The sequence below is a fragment of the Aquila chrysaetos genome, chromosome 16, assembly GCF_900496995.4.
Source record: "Aquila chrysaetos chrysaetos chromosome 16, bAquChr1.4, whole genome shotgun sequence".
In the NCBI taxonomy this organism is placed as follows: Eukaryota; Metazoa; Chordata; class Aves; order Accipitriformes; family Accipitridae; genus Aquila; species Aquila chrysaetos.
In genome coordinates, this window is record NC_044019.1 from 4631368 (window position 1) to 4651476 (window position 20109).

A 20109-nucleotide genomic window follows, 5' to 3' on the forward strand; every position below is an offset into this window, starting at 1 on the left:
CACCCTGCCCTTCCCGCACGGTTCCCGCACGGCAGATAAGGCCGGGGATTGGCACCAGCTGCGAGGCCAAGGCTTCGCCAGCACGGCCAGCAGCCGCCAGCACCCGGCGTGTGGCAACAAGCTTAAGCAGGATGAGAGTGAAACTGCAGCGCAACGCGAAGCAGAGATCCTAATCGGGGCGGCGCGTTTCCATCGGCGGCCCAGCACCTACGGCGAGTTTGTGTCCAAAAAAATTAAGAAATTAAAAAAATAAAAAAAAAAACCAAACAACAAAACGACCCCCAGAACTCTTCCAGTTATAGCTTGAGAGATGAGAAAAGTCCCTGGCGATGGGGAAATGGAGCCCTGGGCTGGAGGTGAGCAGCGGAGGAGCCCCGCGTTCGATGGGGCTGGTGGGGGGGTCTCCCCGCCGCCGGCCGGATCCGGGCTCGCAACCGCCGGTGGCTGCCCCCCCACGGGACATTTTGGGAGGGGGTCGGGCCCGTCCCGCTGCGCGGCGGCTCAAAGGCACGGGGTGATTGCACCCTGCTTTGGGGCGGTCCCTCCCGCGGCGCTTGGGCGAGTTGCTGAGCCTCTCTGCCTCGGTTTCCCCACCTGTGGGAATAAATACCTGCCCGTCAAGCCCTCGCAATTACTAGCGAGTTAATCACCATATAAAAACGACAGTGATACGATTTTTTTGGGGGGGGGGTGTGGGGAGGAAACCGTTTTTACGACCGGACACACCCCATGGCCCATTTCTCCAGGGGGGGGTGGGAAGAGCTGAAAGCTGCTGCATCTCTGCGTAACACCCCCCCCCTGCCCAAAACGATAACCCACCGGCTGTCCCCCTCCCTTCCAAGCACTTTTAGCAGCGGGACGGGCGTTCCCTCGGTCCCGGAGTGGGTGTTGGCTGGGGGAGACCCCCAGGGCATCCATGGGTGCTGCACCCACCGCCAAGCCCTCCCCAGGGACCCATGGGGAAGGCAGGGCGTTGGCCGCCCCCCTCCTTCGCCCCTTCCCCAGCACCCGCCGCCCGCGGGCGATGATTCACGGCAATTTTCCTTTTAAGGCCGGGCTCGACGGGGAGGAAGCAGAGGAGGAGGAGGAGGACACTCCTTCGACCTCGCTGGCTCCTCCTGCTCTCGCTCGAGGCTCCGACGCTCAGCCAAAAACGAATCCCGGCGGCGGGGCTCGGCAGAGGCTCCGACGGCTCCCGGCCCCGCTCCTCGCCCAAGCGTCTGCCCTGCGCCCGCGTCCCAGCCATGGCAAGAAACCACCAAGTGCAGAAGGCCAAGCTGGCCGAGCAGGCTGAGCGCTACGAGGACATGGCGGACTTCATGAAGGCGGTGGTGGAACACGGGGACGAGTTGTCCAACGAGGAACGCAACCTCCTCTCCGTCGCCTACAAGAACGTGGTGGGGTGCCAGCGCTCGGCGTGGAGGGTCATCTCCAGCATCGAGCACAAAACCGAAGAGGGGGACGACAAAGCGCAGCTGGTGAACGAATATCGGGAGAAGGTGGAAAGGGAGCTGAATTGCGTCTGCAAGAACGTCCTGGCCTTGCTGGACAAGTATCTCATCAAGAAGGCGAGCGATGCTGAGAGCAAGGTCTTCTACCTGAAGATGAAGGGCGACTACTTCCGATACCTGGCCGAGGTGGCCACCGGGGACGACCGCAAGAAGACGATAGACAACGCCCAGGAAGCCTACCAAGAGGCCATGGACATCAGCAAAAAGGAGATGCAGCCCACGAACCCCATCCGCCTGGGGCTGGCGCTCAACTTCTCCGTCTTCCACTACGAGATCGCCAACGCCCCCGACCAGGCCATCTCCCTGGCCAAGACCACCTTCGATGAGGCCATGGGGGACCTGCACACGCTCAGCGAAGACTCCTACAAGGACAGCACCCTCATCATGCAGCTGCTCAGGGACAACCTCACGCTATGGACAGCCGAGTGCGCCGGAGAAGACGGCGGCGAGGCTGGCGAAGAGCCCAAGAACTGAACGGCCCCCGTGGAGCTGGGGACCGGCCCCCACCTGCCCCCCCCTCCAGTCCCTTTGGCATCTCTTCATGGTTTTTTTTTTTTTTGTTTTTTTTTTTTTTTTTTTTGGTTTAGGTTTTTTTGGGGGGGGGGGAGGCATCTCAGCTCCCCCACGGCCCCCCCAGCCTGGATGCCGGGAGTGGGGGTGGCTTTGGCATGGCTCCCCCCCCCCTTCCCTCTCCCCCATCCTCTGCTCTGGGGAGGGGGAAAGGAGGGAAGGGGGGGTGCCTCTGTCCCAGGGCTGCCAGCACCCCACTATTTAACATTTTGGGTGTGGGGGGGCCCAGCCTAGCATGTGCCGGCTCCAAACCCCCAGAGGGCTGGAGCCACGACGGGAGGAGGTGAGGGGCCAGGACGGGGCAAGACGGGGGGGGTCCGGGCAGCCTCGCCATCCCGGGGCGGGGGGGGGGGTCGCGTATTGCCAAAGTCTCTGTGCGTCTCCAATAAACCATCTCCTGCACGCCTGCCTCTGGTCTGCCTCATCTCTCCCCCGCGCGCGTGTCCGGGCAGCTCCTGCCGCCGCCGGGCACCCGCTTCGCCTTCCACCCTGCCAGCACCGGGGAGCGGTTGGGTCCCCTGGGATCCGTTTGGCTGCTCCCGAACCCCCCCACAAGCCCCGCGACGGGGTCTCGGGGTGCCCTGCGAGCCCCGTCCCTCGGCGGCTGCCTGTGGAAGGGCTCACAGGGTGGGCTCTGCCTCCACGGGGCGAGGGTTTTGGCAGCCCCAAGCGGGGTGAGCTGCGGTGATTTCCAGCACTGGCGGCTCCGCGGGGTGCACCGAGGTCCCCGACCCTGCTGTGGGGTGTCCCACCCCCTTGGCGCAAACCCACCGTGCCCCAAAAACCCGTCACCGAGGCCCTTGCGCAGGTCCCCTCCACCAGCTCTCCTCTACGCCCGAGGGCCGGGGTACGGGGGGGGTGTCCCCCCCTAAAGGAGCATTGGCAGCCACATGGGGACAACCCTGGGGTGTCACCAGGGTGGGGACGTCCCCGTCGAGGTCCTGACGTGCCGGAGCGGGCGAAAGCTCAGCACTTCTGGCCCTGGCGTCCGGCCACGGCGAAGGGTGCAGCTCACCGAGCGCAGCCCCCCTCCTCCCTCCGCCGCCAGCACGAGTTTCAACATGAAAAATAATTACAATAAAATACAGTCATGGCACCTTGGGCTATGAGCTCATCAGATCAAGCGCAGCAGGGCTGGGCAGGAGCCGGCCTTTGATGGGAAACGCCGGGATGCCGGGAGGAAACGTGCCATGACTCAGGACGTGCCGTCCCGGTTCAGCGGGGTCCCCAACTGGGGACGTGGGGGACATGCCAGCCCCGAGCCCCGGCATGGCCAAACCCCAGCTCCTGGGGTGCCAGGAGCTCCTGGGCTTTGGGGAAACTGAGGCACAACCAGGGAAGCGACCCCTGCCCCCCGCGTTGTGTGCAGGGATTACGGGGCACCCAGTGTGAAGCCCACGGTGCTGCTGCTCCCTGTGCAGGGACCGGCCTGGGATGTAATGAGGTTTGCCAGGGCTCTGCCGTGGGAAAGCGCTGGCTGCTGTGGGAGGTTTAGCTGCGCAAACCAGAACCTGTTCGCCCTGGATGGGACACGTCACCTGGAGCAGAGCTGGGCGCAGAGCCCAGCCGCGGCATTAACCCCTGAGAGACACCCCCCCCCCCCCCCCCCCCCCCCCCCCCAGTCCCTCACCCACCCCTTCCCAGTCCCCATCCCCATCAGGGCATCTTGTAGAAGCAAACGTGGTTGCCGCCTTGGCCCTGCCAAGGACTGGGTCAGCGGCCCCAGCAGGTTGCAATTTGCTCGGCAGGTCTCAGCTGAATTGAAGGGGGCCCCCGGCGGTGTTGGGGAGACCAGCCGGTTCCTGGGGGGGAGGCCAGCGAGGGGCCCCGACGCTTGGCCTCCACCCGGCCCCGAGCGCTCCCAGCCTGGGAGCCAGCCCCAGACCTGTAATTAGCCAAACCGGGGCTGGCCGACGTGAAAAACGAGCCAAGGGCTCTCGCTGGCCCTTGACCCGGCAGTCTGGGGACACGAGCAGCCCGGGCTGGTTAAACTGGGGGGGGGGGGGGGGAGGGGGGGTGGCCATGTGGGAGCTGGGAGGTGCTGGTGCAGGGGGTTAACCAGGGGTGGCCATCCGACCCTGCTGCTTTTTGGGGCCCATGGGTGGCAGGAGGACAACGGGGCTCCCGCTGGCCTCCCAGGAGTTAACCGATTTTGACAGCGCCCAAAATTGCAGTGTGGCTGGGCTGTGTAGGAGGACGATGCTCCGGTCCAGCAGCTTTTTGGGGCTGGGAGGGAGGCCCTGGGCCCCGCAACACCTCCCGTGAGAGGGTTGTGCTGCTGGGGAGCACAGGGTGTTCCCTGGGGTCCTCCTGGCCCCCCCCCCATTTCACATAGGGTGGTGGGACCAAGACAGAGGGGACCAGGGAGACATTGGGACCCTGATCCTCATCCTCGTCCCATGGCTGGGGTGACGCTCTCAGCATCCCTGACACCGCGCGCAAGAAGGGGTGCACAGCAAAGCTTTCAAATATATGTGTTTTAGTACCTTTAACACCAGTAAAGCAAAGGGACACTGCTGTCCTGGGGCCAGGGAGTGTCCCCCACCCTGGAGCCACCCTCCCAGCAAGGCACTGGGAGCAGGGTCTGGGTACAGCCCCATGCACAGGGGCTGCCCCCACCCCCCATAGCTAGTAGCCATGGGGCTAAGGCTACTGAAACAGGTCTCTGAGGGCAAGTGGGGGATGATGCCCCTGGCCACACTGCCTGCAAAAGGCTCTGCCCGTCCTGAGTGGGGCTGGCGGGCTGCAGGACCCACAGCCAGGTTTGTCCCTTGTCCCCAGCTCTCACAACCTCCCCGCAGGGATTCGTCCCCCGGGGCCGGGGCTGGCCGGCTCCTGGCTGCCTGGCAGGGCCAGTTGAGGCTGAGTCGTGGCACCCAAGGGAGACGGTGCTGGCTGTCACCGCTCGTCCCAGGGGTGGTGATGGGCAGCCTCCTGCCAGGCAGGTACCGGGGTGTGCCAGGCCTGCCCTGGGTGCCTGGTCTGGGGGGCTTTTTAGTTTTTGGAGAGGCTTTTCATATGCCCTCGGAGAGCACCACTTGATGGGGAAACGCACAGCCTTTGAGCAGGAGCCCTGTGATGGAGCCGGCAACCCCCAGCCTCTCCTGGGGCAGATACTCCTGGGGTCACGCTGACCCCATCCTCTGGATTTTAGCCCATCGTCTTGTCTGTCCTACAGCCCTGGAGACACTCCAGGCGTGGGGCTGAGCCCTGACCCACACTGCAATGACTGGCGACTGCCAAAAAATACTCAGTATTTCATCCTGGTACCCACATTTGCACTAACCTGACTGGCTGACTTGGCCTGATCCAGGCCCGACCCTGTATTTTGGGCTATGGAGAGGGACCCTGCAGCTGTCTGGGGGTAACCCAGCTCTGGGGTGCTGCCGCCTCCCCAGCAAGCAGCTGCGGTGACACTTTGCCGGGTGGGATGGGCAACCGGGACTCTGGTGTGGTGGCCCGGCCGCAAAACATGGGGTGGTGCTGGAAGCCAGAAGCGGGGAGCACAGCATTCCATTCCATTCCCAGCTCAGTGGCTGCAACTGAAGTCCAAACCCTCTCCATCCCAAAAACATGACCTGCCGTGTTCAGTCTCACCCAGGAGGTCCCACGTGCCATCAGGGTGGGCTCAGCCTCTCCCAGTCCTGGGCTTGGAGGGGCCAGGGCAGGTAGGACCAGCTCGGCAAAAAGCCTGGCCCCCCCCCCAGGGATGTGCCTCAATTGGGGTGACTAATCCTGGCCCTTTGCCCCAGCCGATTGCTCAACGGGAGCGACAGGAGCCAAAGTGTCACCTCCCTCAGCCCCAGGAGCCTCAGCGATGCCGTCCCCTCCCAACGTGGGGACATGTGGTTGCAGGAGCCAGCTGGATTTCGCACCCAGGATGCCCCGGCTATCCCTGCCCGCTGCAGAGCCATTTTCTGCTTTGCCCTGACCAAGAGCAGCGAGTGTCGTCCCTGCTGAGCTGCAGGGTCCCAATTCAGGCCCCGATTTCCACACCCAGGCTGCGAAGAGCCCCTTGGTGCGAAAATGCTGCACTTTTCAGGCTGTAGCTCTTTTAGACCTCAGCATTTCTTGGTTTGGACACGGCAGAGGTTCCTTGAGCTGAGAAGTTTCTGTCACCTTTCATTTCCATTTTCTCCAGCACCAGCACAGTGTGGCAAGGCTGGGGCTGCAGATACTGCCTGGGTATTAAAATAAAAGAGCCAAACAGCCACAAAAGCTTTGATGGCTCTTGCATAACTCCAGCTTGACCTGACAATACCCTTTTAAGCCACCAAATCTCTCAAAGCCATGAAAAAACAGCCATAAAATTCACATTTTTATGATCACATCTTCCATCCCTTTACAGCAACTAAGGGCTCAAAGATGACCAGGACAAGCCCATAAGGCAAGGATGGAGTTTCAGCTCTGGTTATGGTTAGCTGGCTTCCAGACCTTCACCCCAGATAGCACTGAAATGCAGCTGCTGGGTTTCAGCCAGGAACACCCAGGGAAGTCCCCGGGCTCTTGGTAAAAATGCTCAGGCACTGACAGCAGACACGAATTTGACTTCTGTATTTGAAATGTCAGTGTAGTCTTTCATTGTGAACTATCTATCTAGTTAACGCACAAGCGTGAGTGTGTGTGCGCGCGTGCATGGAAGTGTGTGTCTCCACCCTCCTTCTCCCCCTGAGCTCCTCCTTGTCTCCAAATCCTGGCCACAAAGCTGTGAGATGCAGGAAAACTTAGTTTTAACTAACTCCCTGCCTAGCTGCAGTCCCTGCTAAGCAAGACCCCACTGATATTTAGATTCAGAGTCAGTGGCCTGCAATCGCTCTGCTAAGCACCAAACTGTCCTGCGAGGAAAGAGCTGTCTTATTTTATGCAAGGTCTTGGGCAAGACACGATGCTGAGTCTGCACACCGAGCTGGGAGCCGGGAATCTCGCCTGCTCCCATCCCACATGCGGCTGCGCAAGCTGCCGGGAGGCACTCGGAGGGCTGCTCGGTGTGGACGCCTTGCTTTTCATCACCCCAACCTTCCATCACAGCACTGATGGACGCAAGCTGCTGTCTGCAGCGGGGATGCAGAAGAGGTGGCACGTGAGGCTGGGAGCTGCTGCCGACACCGTCAGGAGCTGCAGCCAGCTGGCGAGAGGGAATTACCTGGGGAGGAGGGGAAGCCCCAGGATTTGGGATCTGGAGAAGGTACTGGAGAAAGCAAGCCCAGAAAAAGGAAGGTGGATGAGGGCAGACAAGCCAGCTGCTGGGAAAGGCCTTACGTGCAAACGCTGTGCTCCAACCTCCTGCTGAGTCACACAGGGTCTTTCTTAATCAAAAGCCTACAAAAGCCAAGCTTGCAGTTTACGCGTCGCTGTCAGCGCGCTGCGTGCACACCAACCGCCAGCGTTCAGCCCCTGGATAAGCGCGCATGAGGAGTGACCTGCTTTCACGTCCCACAGTCATTCTTCCTCGCTCCCTCCAGCAAACGCTTTGTCTGTTCTCAGGTAGATCATAGAGGAACACGACGTCGCAAACACGGAGCCTTTCTGCAAAGTACACAACACAGCAGCTGCTGTGACGTTCCCACCAGAGGCTTTTTAGCCTCGGGCTCTGTAGCACTCTTGGTTTTATTTATTCAGGTTCAGCAAACTCACAAGATGAAAGCGAGACGAAGGAGCGTTTTATTAAGAAAGAGTCCATCATTATTTAAAAAAAAAAAAAAAGAAAACCAACCATCTTGCTGTCTTCCTTGAGACAGACTGGAGGCTTCTCAGCCTGGGTACTCCTCTGAGCACGAGGCCCATGCGTGCTCCTCCTGTGTGGTAAACCCAGAACTTTTGTCTTAAGTCTCACTGCAGAGGAGACAGTCAAACTGATTTTTCTTTCTCTGGATCTACCTTGGTCATGATGGGGAGGAGACTTGGAAAAGGTCAGTCTCCTTTATCTTGCTTCTCTTCTCTTGCTAACCCTGCCTTCACCTGGCTAAATCTCTCTTGTTTCTAAGGGAAGACCCGGCTTGCTGGTCACTCAGCCATTGCCCTTCTGCAAAAACACTGCTCTGTGCAGCGGGGCTGAAGCACAAGAGGTCAAACCCTTACAGAGAGGGAGTCCAGCAGCCAGACCTCTGCCGAGACAGGCTTTCACTCGGTCTGAGTCACACAACGCGGAGATCCCTTAAGCTCCTGGTAGGAAAAGGAGAGGTGTCAAAACCGAGAGCAGCTGTGGAAGAGGTGGGTGTGTTACAGATCCATCACTTCTTCTTCCACTGCTTTGTCCTGAGATTGCACATACCTCTCCTGCACTGCAAGCGTGCTGATAACGCAGTAATTAAGGAAAACAAGGGGCTGGGCTCAAACACTCCCTTCTGCAAGGAGCTCTTAATGTTCTCGGGCGAGGAACCAGCCCCACATTAGCCTGAAGGCTGGCAGGAAGACGGCAGTACTGGCAGCTGCACGCATCACCTGAGTTATTTCTGGCTCTGGCTGATCCCAGACCTGACAAGTACAGGAGAATCAATTGTATGGTTTGGACGAGGTGGAATGAACCGGTCCAAGTGAGTGTGAGAGACAGGAAAGTTGTCAAAAGATTCCTCCCACATTCACAGCATCAATTAGCAACAAATGTGGTGGCTTTGGTGCGGACAACTGTCTGCTAAGGTCTGGGCTGAGCCGTACTGACTCGCTACATGCACATCACCAAATAGCATCAGATGATGTTAGTAACAACCTGGGCCTGCAAACTGCCAGCCCCACCTCCAGCCTCTCTTCCCCAAGGAAGGACAAATTAAAACTCAACACAACACAGGATCGGTGGAGAAGGATACGAAGCAAAGTGGAAATCGGCTCCCACTGCTGCCGACATCAGAGCTTCCAGGCTCCTGTGCTCCTGGTCTCCGAAGGAATAGCCGTTGGCTTTGTCCACTGCCTGCATCACCTGCCGCATGCTCTCCTTATCCTGAAAGGAAGGGAGATGACACACAGGGAATCTGGTCCTTCCCCGGAGGCAAGAGCTCGTGCTGGGCTTTACCATGGATTTTCTCCGAGGCTCTGGGCCACCCACACAGCACCCAACGCCCCGAGGATGCTGCCAGCCTCCCGGCGCCCAGAGGGGCCACAGGACAAACAGGTGCACCCGCTGTGGAGCCCGAATGCATGATGGGCTGACACCCTCCACCCTTTCATCACCTCTTGTCTCAGCCCATTTGCCTCTGTTGACACTTCTGCAAACTACCAGATTAACGTTTTCAGCCCTTCTTCCCAAATGTAATCCTCCCAATCTTCTAATTATTTTGTGCTCCCTAATTTAACACCATTTCAGGTAATACTTTGCCCAGATTTGAAATGCAGGCACAGAGGAGTTGAATGAAGGGGGAGTCTTAATTCCTCACCCCAAGACACAAGGCCCACATAGCCCCAAGCTCATTAGCCTTTTCTTTTCCTTTGGCTGCCACAGAAGATTTACAAGTCTGGGTGTGTTTCACTGTCCTCCTCCATCCCTGAGTCTCTTCACAGCCAAGGTTTCCAGCCCTCATGGCTCTAAGCAGACGTAACCTAGCTGCTACGAAACCTGCTGACTACATATCCAACACTCCCTGTTCTCTCTGCCCCACTCCTCCTGCTGCATCACCTGGACGTTGAGCGGAACGAAGGACACCAGGCTGTAGTCCTCGATCACCTCCACCAGCTTCTCATTGAGGCGGCGGTAATTTCTGAAGAAGGGGTCAGAAGCTAAATGGTCAACCAAGTAAGAGAGATCCAGGACCTCTGTGTAATAATCCAGGTTGAAAGCTGCAGGGGAACACCAAGAAGCTCTGAAGGCAATTTGTAAATTGAAGAACCCAGTGAGATTTACACCAGTTCCCTGAACATCTCCCAGCAATACATCCCTGTACCCGAACAGGTAATTTACACCTGATGCAGCCCAATTCCACGTGTCTCTCTCACAAAGGCTCTTACCCAGCTTGCCGTATTGCTCGATCAGGTCCATCTTGGAGAGGACGTTGACATGGGGCAGTTCCACGTGCAGCATGGTGGAGAGCGAGGTGCAGAGAACAGAGATAAACTTGCCAGGGTCCGTGCAGTAGTGAGAATCCACCAAATGCACTGCAGCCAGCTGGACAGCAAAGGCACAAAGCAACAGCACAAGGTCAGACCAGTGATAAGTCCACCTGCTTGCTTTTGGGAGAGTCTGAGAAGCGGCTAAAGGACAATCTGTTCGGACCTGACTATAATCACATGGACTCCCATGTAGGGAAAGTTACCACATACCTTCTAGCTCCTGCATATAAACCATCCTCACATATGAGTGCACATATATAGAGAGAAGTATATATTGCCACATTCACACCCATAGACAACCTGGGGGATTCAGGACCCAGGGTGCTGCTGCACAGAAAGGGCTCTGTGGAGGCTTTATAGGGGTGCTGAGCTCCACCAGCAGTACTGAAAGACCCTTAAACCTGCAACTGCTCTCCCTTTTCTGAGGGCTTCTTTCTTTGCAGATGAAGTTTCCACGCTTGTCTGAACTCTGCAGGTTTTTCAGGGGTGGGAGCTGGGGTGAACTCTCCTTCTGAATGACACGACTGCCTCCAGATTTCCACCTTTCCCACAGGAATGCTCACGCACAGCATACACTCAGGAGCAGTAACTGTAGCACACCACGCTCTGCTGGGAGAACCAATTGTCGTGTGGTTTGAAATAATAATTAATAATTAAATTAATGAGCTGTTTGATTCCTTGTGTTTTGTGCAGCTGTAACAATGTGGTCCGAGATCTCTGTTAAGTTACTGCCTGTTACACAATATTACTCAAAGTCAGGGCTCTATAGTTGAGTGTGGTTGAGTCACAGCTATGCTTCTGCAGCGAAAAAAGCCAGTTTAAAGCTCACAGGCAGGTGTAAGCACTCGAGCGAGCATCAAAACAGCAGTGTAACTATCTTTTTTTAGTAACTACAATTTCATGTACATTTATTTGAATAAAAATAATCTCCACTGTGCAGATTCCCAGTGACAGTCTCAAGCAAACGAACTTGCCCTTCTTGCTCACACCATACACAGTTTGCACATTCATGGTTTGGCCCAAATGCAAAACAAATGCAATGTAAGCAAGTTAGCTTGGTTATGGGACTCTTCTCACCTGCGCTTCCTCATTTGCATCTTCCATTGTGCAAGAAAGCACAGAGCACGTACTACAATGTGCAGAGCAATTTGGCTTGGCAGCAGGAGAGCCATGTAGGGCCTGAGATGACACCTGAATTTCTCACAGTGCAGTGCCAAGGATCCCCGCTCGCCCAGCGCACACATCTACCACCCCACTCCAAAATACAGCGCCCACTCAGATAAAACACACAAGGTCTGTGGAGAGGACCCTGGAGCACAGAGAGAGTGTGTGAGGAAGGAATCCATGTTTCTGTTCATGATAATTCCACTGCATTAAATGCCCTGAACAAGCCACTCTCTTGCCAATCCCTCCGAGCATAAAATGGGGCAAAATTCCCCTCCTTCCCTGACAAAGCTGTTTCACATGAAAGGCCAAACATGTTAGTAAAGAAAACAGTCATTAGTACCCACAATCAAAAGCTCTGACTGTGCGGTGTACAGCTTCTGAGCCCCTTGTACAAGCACGTGGGGTGCCAGGCACCGATCCCAGCTCCCCACAGAGCCCCAAACCTACCCTGAAATTCCACTTGGCCAACTGCGCGAAGACGTTCTTCAGGGCGTCGTGGTGGGTGTAGAGCTCTACCTGCCCTGGGCAGTCAAACAAGTAGTAGTGACCCCTGAACGCAGCCAGCTTCTCCTGCAGCCAGTCGAAGTTGGCCTCCAGGTACTCCATGCAGTAGATCAACCCCCCGTTGGGCCCCAGCTTCAAGTTCTCCATTACATCAGGCAGGGTGATGAGCTCGGCGATGTCCACGGCACACTGGTAGGGCATCGCCTCGTTGGCGGGGTCCAGGTTCACCACCGTCACCTTGCGCCCGATCCTGCCCATGAACTCCTGCATGCCGTGACAGTAGGTCGTCTTCCCGGAGCCCGGAGGCCCGATCACCACCTGGCCAAAGGCCAGCGAGCTCCCCTTGCTGCCCTCAGACATGTCGGCTCATTTCCTTCTCCTTCTGTTGACTTGAGAAAGAAAAAACTCCCATTTACCATTTTATTTGCATTTATACGAAAGCAATCTGCTGGAATTCACACCCAGGGAGCGGGTGGAGAGGAAGGGAAAGTGCCATTGTGTAACTGCTGCCTCCTGTCACTCCTTGCACAGCTGAGCTGGGGCGGACACTACCCTGTTACCCCCCAGCTGGTGACACCAGGGCTGAAAACAGGCACAAACCCCCAACCAGACCCACAGGGCTGTGCTTGTGGGACGCAGATCCCTACTCCTGCCTGTGTGTGGGGTGAGTTTTACCCTAGTTGGGTCCTTCCTGACGTGGCAGCACCCACACATTCCCTCCCTTGCCCCAGCATGTCCCTATGTCCTACCCTCCATTTCTCCATGTCCCTTTTCTCCTCCAATGTCCCCTCTCCTCCCCATGTAACCCCCATATTCCCGCTCTCTGCATATCCTCCCTTCTCCCCATGCCAGCCTATGTCCCCCCCTCCCACACGTTCCTTCCCCCACCCCACATCCCTTCTCCACACCATATCCCTTGTCCCTCCACATCCCACATGAACTTTTCCTGCTGTGTCCCCTCTCCTGCCATGTTCCAGGTCCCTTCTTCCTCCATCCCCACTTCTCCCCATGTTCTCCTCTTCTCCCCCCACATCTCCCCCATGCTCCCCTTTACCCCCCATGTCCCTTCTTCCCCACAACACCCTTTCCCCCCACATCCCCCCCTTATCCCCATGTCCCCCCATGTTCTCCTCTTCTCCCCCATGTCCCCCCCATGTCCCCCTTTCCCCCCCCCATGTCTCTTCTTCCCCACATCCCCCCCTTTATCCCCATGTCCCCCCGCCATGTTCCCCTTTCCCCCACGTCCTCCCCTTCTCCCCTACGACTCCCGTTCCTCCACGCCCCCCTTCTCCCCCACATCCCCTCCTTGCCCAGGTCCCTCCATCCCTCATCACCCCCTCCCCGCCCCGGTAGGCCACCCCCGGGCCCGGTAGGCCGCTCACCGCCTGCCGCCGCCGGTCCCCCCCGCCGCTGGGTCCGGGTCGCCGCGGGGCCCGAGCGACGCGTTCCGGGCGAGGAACCGCCGCCGCTACTACGGCGCCCCCTGGTGGCCGGAGGGACGCGCTGCTCTTCCATCACCGGGACTCGAACCCGCGACCCGGGCCCCGGAATCGGGGCCCGGGTCGCCGGTTCGAGTCCCGGCGATGGCGCTTGTCCTTCCAGCAACGGCCCCCCCCCCCCCCCCCCCCCAGCCCCAGCTCTGTCTCCAAGAAAAGGGAAAATTACGCCCTGCATCCCCCCGCCCCGACACAGAGATAGCCTTAAGGAAGGTGCACAGGGCCAAACCAGAGCCTGCCAGCAGAGCGTTCACCAATTTAACCCTCCAGTACTGGGTCACTGGGACGAAGGCTCTCCCCTCCCCCAGAAGCGTGCCTGCGTCAGGAAAACGGGGCAGAGCACGTCGGAGAGCCATGGAAGGAAGCACCCGCTACACCCGACCGCAGGGAAACGCCTCCCGCAAAATTCCTCCGGAGGCTGCCAGGACGAGTCTTTCATCCCAACGAGTTTCTCCCAGGAGTGTGGGATCGTCACGCCCAAGCAACGCGAAGCTGTGGGCCAGCAGTGAGCTTTCGGCAGGACAGTTACCGTGCCACAGCTGGGGCCCTGTCTGTACTTGTCCTTCCCCGGGTCTCGGGCAGCCATGAACTACGAGTTCTGGTTTTTTAGGCTGACCTAGCACACAAGCTTGGTTGATCCAGGCAGGAGTATCGGCTTTAAACAGCCAGTCAGAAACGCAACACCCTTCCCCATTCCCACTGAACAACCAGGATGAGCACTATTTTCCCCTCACTTGAATGGTTCAATTGCAGTAAAAAAAAAACCCTGAGGCAATTTTTGTTACAAGTCTATATTTCTTCCAAAAATAAATATATGAACACCCTGCTCCAAAACCAAGACCAGGAGCCAGCCTGTGCTCGACAGGAGCAGAACCAGTACAAAGGGTCTGTGACAGTCTCTGCTCAGCGTGACTGGGCACTGAAGCTCTCCAGAGCACCGTGCGATGCTCGGACAAACGCCATGTCCTGCCTGTACTTCATGGCAGTGGGTGGCTGGCGCCTGAGCAGCTGGTCACCACTGTCCTTTGGGTCAGGGTCATCATAGATGGTCGAGATAAGGATGGGAGCGTCCCGCCGGGGCTTTTTCACCTTGCTGAAAGTTGGCAGTTTCTCCCCGTGGTACCTAGAAGGAAGCATGAAACGTTTGGTTCAACATTGCTGAGGCAGTCAGACACCCCTGTGCATCCCAGCTCATTTCCTTCACATGCTGCAGGGGGAAAGTGGACCAATACAGGGCAATAAGGATTCTTGTCCTATTCCTGGCTGCGAGATTGCTCTAGAACAAGAGCCAGTCCTCTCAGTGAAACACAGCACCACAGAAAGCCTCCAGAAGCCCCACAGAGAAGGTAAGGGTGAAGGTGCACAGCTACAGCTCAGGTCACTTGGGCTTTCCCCACAAGAATACCATAGCAGAGGTGACCCTAAATCCTCCAGCGCAGCGTGCTCTGTTTGTGTGCTGCATGAACCTGCAAATGGTTTCTGTCCTGCTCTAACACCACAAGCTCCTCTAAGGAGCACTGGACCGTCAGGAAGAGCACTGTATTTAGCTCTGGAGCGCTGTGGCAGGCCCTGCCACCAGCTGCGCAGAGAAAGGCAGATCCTTGGGACGGCCTTACAGTTCTGGTTCACACTCCGCTCCTTTTGCGGCCAGTTACCTGCTGCATCAGCCCAGAGAGCCCAAGCAGCGTTGGGTACTTACCCCAGCCCCCTCTTGCATCTGGGGTTCTGACCCTCGTTGTCCAGAGCTTCGGCCATTCCAGAATTGCTGCTCCCCAGCCCCAGCCCCTCCGTCCAGCCCTGCCGCTCCAGCACCTTCCTCCCAAAGCCCTGGGAGAGGGGAAAAAAATGTCAGAGTTGCTGGACAAAGCCCATCCTCATCTTCCCAGAACCCTCTGCCCACTCCCCACATCCAAGACCTCTCCTCCCCTAACCCACATCCTCTGAGCATCGCCACCTTTCCTGTCCTGCCCCATCCTCTCCTGAGCATGTATCCAGAACTCACCTTGGTGTGTCTCTCGAAGGTGCCAATCTGTTGCCCTGAAACAGACCCGTCCTCCAAGCCATCCCGGAGTCGCTGTTCCAGCCACATCTGGACCGAGTCCCGAGCATCCTTATCACCTCCATCTAGGGAGAAAGAAGCAAAAGTCAGAGCAGCACAGCTCAGGAAAGCCGTTCACTACCATTACTTCCCCCAGAGCACCACGCAACAAGGAGGTAGAACCTGTTCTTTTTGGCAACTCTCGCTGCCAAACAAGAAAAACGTTGTTTAAAGTACACTGACATCTTGGACGCTTTCAAAGGATGACAGAGCCAAAGAGCTCCCCGCTGCAGAAATTCTGCAGGGTCAGAATTTCCCAACCTCCTTGTTTTTCAGGGGGGTTTCAGCTCAGATACCTTTGTCATAGTAGATGCTCATGTCCACATCCCAATCATCTGCCGTCTGCTCATCAAAGTCTGCCAAGAGAAGGAAAGCACCGGTTTTAGTGATGGTTGTGGAAGTCTGACACAGAAGGGCTGTTTGCTGGTGGCCCAGCTCGCTATTTTCTCTAACAAAATGGGAAGGAAACAGTATTAGAGACTCCGCAAACCACAGCGCTTAGATGACAGGCTACCAGTAGGACCACTGGGGTCTCTGGCGAATGGATCGAACCACGGCAGGTTTTGTGATCAAGGGAAGGTTTAAAAAGTGATGGCAAGATGCCCGTATCTGTAGCTGATCTGGAATGCTCATATGGGGTTATACCTGATTTATCTGCAAGGCTGGGGCCCCCAGCTCGTGGTGCTTAGTTTGTGGCTCAGCGACACAAACACCGTTACCTCCATTCTGCTCCTGCCAGTACTGTGCATCCGTGTAGAAGACAAGGCCGGAGCCGCCCTTCTCCCACTTCAGCTCAATCTCCTCTTCAAAGAGCCGCTCCTCCACACGGTCCTGCTTGGTCACATCCTCATGCAGAGCCTCGTGTCGCTCCCACTCCTCACAGGTGTCCTGCAAAGGAGCCGGTGAAAGGTGGGTGACACCAACAGCACACAGCCTCCTCCCTGTTTCCCTGACCCTCGCGGCCCATCGCAACGCCTTCCCTATGAAACAGCTTTGTCAACAGAGCTCGTCTCAGCCTGCTGTTTTCAGGCACTAACATGACCAGCACTGATGACCTCATTCCCCTGACTAATGCCATCTTCAGAGTCAGCAGACAGAAGTGGTGAAAAATACCACATCACACCCACTTCACAGCATGCTTTCAGCAGCGTACCCAATCTGTAACGCTAAGATGCCCATTTAAGGAGCAGGTGTGTTGTACGTAAAGTCAGCACTAGCAACAAATTAATTCCACTCAAGCTGATCCCTAAAGAGATTGTGTCAGTTCCAGTGAAGCAGCTTGCTGGCACAGACACAGATCAGACTGACAGCTTTACTGCTGCCTGCCCAATTCTCAGCAGAGCCCTCCAAGGAAGACATTAACAAACTAAGGAACAGCCAAAAGAATCACTAGAGATCCAGGAAACAGAGCCTGTGAGAAACAGCTAGAGGAGTCTGTTTAGTCTGGAGAAGAAAAGACTGAATTAAAAGTTTGCAAAGGAGGGAACAAAGCGTTCTCTGTGTCCGCTGTTGCTAGGAGAACCTAATGGGATAAAATTGCAGCAAAGATTTGGCATCTAAGTTAATTCTGGTATAGCAAAGAACGGGAATGGCTTGCCTCAGGATTGTGCTGCCTCTGTAATGACAGAGGTTTTTGAGAACAGGCTAGACAGGCGTCTGTCAGGTGGAGGGAGCGAGATAATCTCCGGAGAGCCTGTCCAGCCCAGTTTTCTAGGAGTCTTTGTCACGAAAGCCATTTTTCTCAGAATGACTAACTTCAATCACAGGAGCATTCAAGGTCAACCATTTGTACAGCTCCGCATGTCGTTTCCAGCACACAAACATGCTCCCAAATCTCCGGTCACCTCATTCACAAGCAACAGCAGAGTCGGGCCAATCTGTCACGCAGCAGGGCAGAGACCTGCTCCCACAGCAGCAGCCTCTGCCTGTGCTCACTCCTCTGGACCAAACCCTTTGGGCTCAACCCCTACAACTGGCTCGATTTGGGCAAGCAGTTTGAGGCGTTAATGCCCACACTGTTCATGCACCAAGGGGCTCAGTGCACCAAGACACGAACAACCGTATTTTAACACCATTTTTAGACAAGCGATTTATACAATACAATTAAAAAATTAAAAATTAGCTCTGAGAGAGTTATATCGGCCCACGCAGCTTTGCAGCTGCAACGGCTAACCTTGGACGATGCTAGAAAAATCCACTTACGTCATCCGAGTGCGACTCCTCTTCCTCCTTCTCCTGCCCCTCCTCATCTTCCTCAGCACTGGCTGGGTGAGTCACCTCAGATCTTGCCGCAGGCCCCTCTTCCTCTGTGATCTCATCCCCTGTAGCAGTGTAAACTCTTTCTTCTTTTATAACTGTCTCAGTGTCCTGGTATTCAAAAGGCACATTCCCATACCTACGGGATGAGCCTGTCTTTGGAAAATCCAGCTGCAATTTCTTGATAATCCGGGGAGGCAGCCTGCAGGCCCGGATCAGCTCCAGAAAAACTTTCAGAGGAGTGCCCACGTTCCCGTAAGGCATGAAGGAAGGGGGGTTGAACTCAGGCAGCCGCTTCAAGTCTGCTTCTGCGACAGATTCACCTGCGGCCGTCTTGTCCCCGCTGTAGGGAGACATCTCTGTGCCTGGAGGAGAGAAGGAATGGTTTTGTGGGGGAACACACGCTCCAGCAGAGAGGGGTAAATCAGGCAGGAGGGGGATGAGCAGACCCCAAACCGATTCTTCTTGCCTCACAATGGATTCAAGGCATTGAGGAAACTCCGTGAGGGGGTTTAACCACCCGGTGCCCTCGGGTTGCCCGCTGGGACCCGTAGAGGTGGGATCCGGTGCCCAACGGGTCCTCCGGACCCTCCCAGGCCCATGAGGAGGGGCGATGCCCGACACCCCCCCCCCCCCCGGTTCCCGCTCGTACCTGTCCCGGGGCTGAGACGGACCCTTCGGATGAGGCAGCGGCCGGGCAGCGAGGCGCCGCCGGGCCCGACCCAGCGCTTACCCGAGTACATGCGGACGAGGCGGCGGGCGCGGCCGGGCTGCACGGCCACCAGGCAGGAGCAAGTGCGCGGCGGCGGCGCCGCGGCCTCCTCGCCGCCGCTCGCCGGCAGGCGCTCGGGACGGTGGCGGTAGTGGAAGCAGAGGAAGCCTCCGGCCTCCACGAACTGGCTGAAGTAAGCGCGGAGCTGGGCGGAACGCAGCGCGGCCGGGATACCGCTCACCAAGCAGTAGCGGGCGGCGGCGGCGCCGCCATTACCGGCGCTACAGCTGGGCGCCGCCATCTTGCCTCCCCGGGACGGCGCGTCACGGCCGTTTGGGCGCGCGGTGATGACGTCGGCTCCCGGAACGCGGAGCGGGCGCCCCCTGGTGGCGGGAGAAGGCGCTGCAGTCGGGCGGGGGCGAGGGGAGGGTCCTGGGGGCGGCCAGGGCCCGGGGGGGGGGGCACAGGTCCCGGGGACAGCCAGGCCCCCCCCCGATGGGGGTCACAGGCCCCGGGGGTGTCAGGGCGCTGGAGGTGGCCAGGCCTCAACGGAGGTCACAGGCCATGGGGGTGGCAGGGGGTGGCCAGGCCCCGGGGGGGGCACAGGCCCCGGGGACAGCCAGGCCCCCCCCGATGGGGGTCACAGGCCCCGGGGGTGTCAGGGCGCTGGAGGTGGCCAGGCCTCAACGGAGGTCACAGGCCATGGGGGTGGCAGGGGGTGGCCAGGCCCCGGGGGGGGGTGTCACAGACCCTGGGGGTGTCAGGGTGCTGGGGGTGGCCAGGCCCCCCCCCCCCCCCCCCCCCGTGCCACGCAGCATAGCCTCATGCGAGGGGTCCTGGCTTTTCCCTCTTGGTAAAGTCCCAGCGCTGCGCGTCCCACGATGGAGGGGCGGCCCTGCGGTGTCAGACCTGCCTCGTGGGCAGCCACACGGGCAGGTGCCACGCCGGAACCCCCGGTCCCGGGGGCGCTGGTGGGACCGGTGGCAGGATGGAGGTGCCAGGGGCTCTCCCCTGCGCCAAGGTGTCTGCGTGCCCGGTTTGGGGTAACTCTGGCAGCGGGGCTGTTCGGCATCCCGCGCGCCGTGACTCACGCGCGCGTCACCGGGCTGCGTGGCTCAGGGCTGCCCGTGGCTGGCGCGGGCCTGCGGAAATCATCCGGTGACTCATGCGTTCTCTCCCCATGGAAAATGGCCGTCACGGGGCTGAGGTCACCTTGGAAGCCGTCCGTCACCGTTCAGCAGCAGCGGTGAGAGGTGGAGGGACAGACTGACGAAGCAGTCCTTCCTCCCACCGGGCTGCTGGCTAACAGTCAAGGTGTTACCGTGGGTAGGAGGGTGATGGGGCACAGGGAGGCTTCGTGCGGCTTTATCCGACGCCTCGGCTGGGTCGGGCACGGCAAACGGGATGGTGTTGGTGCCTGTTGGCAACTGCGTGCGCGTCCGGGTGAGTCAGAGCATCCACCTCCGACATGGCGGCTGCGCCGGGAGCCCTCGGGCGAGGCTCAACGCCTGGAGAAAGGCGCAGTGCGTGGACAGGCTGCGATTCCGCTGCCTCTGCGAATTTCCGTCTGCTGGGCGCACCAAGGGTTTTTGTGCCGCGGGGCTGTTCGTCAGACAGCTCCTGCTGGCGGTGATCGACGTGTGTCCACATCGCAACGCTCCCTCGCCACGGCGAGGCAGATGGATCTTTATGGAAAGCCCCTTTTCATTCAAGCGTTCTTTCCACACCAGGCCTGCAGCCGGTTTTTCTAACCCCCCA

At 58.1% G+C, this 20109-nt stretch overlaps 3 protein-coding genes across 4 annotated transcripts; 1 reads left to right on the forward strand and 2 right to left on the reverse strand.

Annotated features, from left to right (window-relative positions):
• Nucleotides 1-1024: 1024 nt before the first annotated feature.
• On the forward strand, nucleotides 1025-2433 carry SFN (stratifin). The gene is given in 2 exon segments (XM_030039090.2): nucleotides 1025-1228; nucleotides 1230-2433. Coding segments are annotated over 2 exon segments (960 nt in total). The 3' UTR covers nucleotides 1986-2433.
• A 5286-nt stretch (nucleotides 2434-7719) lies between these two features.
• On the reverse strand, nucleotides 7720-13287 carry GPN2 (GPN-loop GTPase 2). Of its 2 annotated transcripts, none has more exons than XM_030039648.2 (6): nucleotides 13172-13287; nucleotides 11733-12178; nucleotides 10017-10173; nucleotides 9688-9848; nucleotides 8885-9015; nucleotides 7720-8373 (listed from the first exon to the last, which is right to left on the reverse strand). In XM_030039648.2, exons 2-6 carry the CDS (start codon nucleotides 12147-12149, stop codon nucleotides 8301-8303), a joined length of 939 nt encoding a protein of 312 aa, XP_029895508.1. In that variant the 5' UTR covers nucleotides 12150-12178; nucleotides 13172-13287; the 3' UTR covers nucleotides 7720-8300. The 2 variants fall into 2 exon arrangements, with proteins under 2 accessions (XP_029895508.1, XP_029895507.1); XM_030039647.2 differs by having other exon boundaries at nucleotides 9688-9871; nucleotides 9953-10173.
• Nucleotides 13288-14056: 769 nt separating this feature from the next.
• Nucleotides 14057-18668, reverse strand: GPATCH3 (G-patch domain containing 3). The gene is made up of 7 exons (XM_030039889.2): nucleotides 18292-18668; nucleotides 17586-18004; nucleotides 16103-16271; nucleotides 15680-15739; nucleotides 15288-15409; nucleotides 14985-15112; nucleotides 14057-14408 (listed from the first exon to the last, which is right to left on the reverse strand). The coding sequence occupies exons 1-7, from the start codon at nucleotides 18650-18652 to the stop codon at nucleotides 14189-14191; spliced, it is 1479 nt and encodes a 492-aa protein (XP_029895749.1). The 5' UTR covers nucleotides 18653-18668; the 3' UTR covers nucleotides 14057-14188.
• Nucleotides 18669-20109: the final 1441 nt, after the last annotated feature.

Bases quoted from the DNA above. Each gene is read 5' to 3' on its own strand.
- GPN2 (XM_030039647.2), bottom strand. From the start codon at position 12,149: ATGTCTGAGGGCAGCAAGGGGAGCTCGCTGGCCTTTGGCCAGGTGGTG. The intron at 10,174-11,732 runs GTAGGTTTGGGG...TTTGCTGTCCAG, and splicing joins TGGCCAAGTGGAATTTCAGG to CTGGCTGCAGTGCATTTGGT. The intron at 9,872-9,952 runs GTACAGGGATGT...AATTGCCTTCAG, and splicing joins GGTGTAAATTACCTGTTCGG to AGCTTCTTGGTGTTCCCCTG.
- GPATCH3 (XM_030039889.2), bottom strand. From the start codon at position 18,652: ATGGCGGCGCCCAGCTGTAGCGCCGGTAATGGCGGCGCCGCCGCCGCC. The intron at 18,005-18,291 runs GTACGAGCGGGA...TCTCTCCTCCAG, and splicing joins CCGTCTCAGCCCCGGGACAG to GCACAGAGATGTCTCCCTAC. The intron at 15,410-15,679 runs GTATCTGAGCTG...CTTTCTCCCTAG, and splicing joins GAGCATCTACTATGACAAAG to ATGGAGGTGATAAGGATGCT.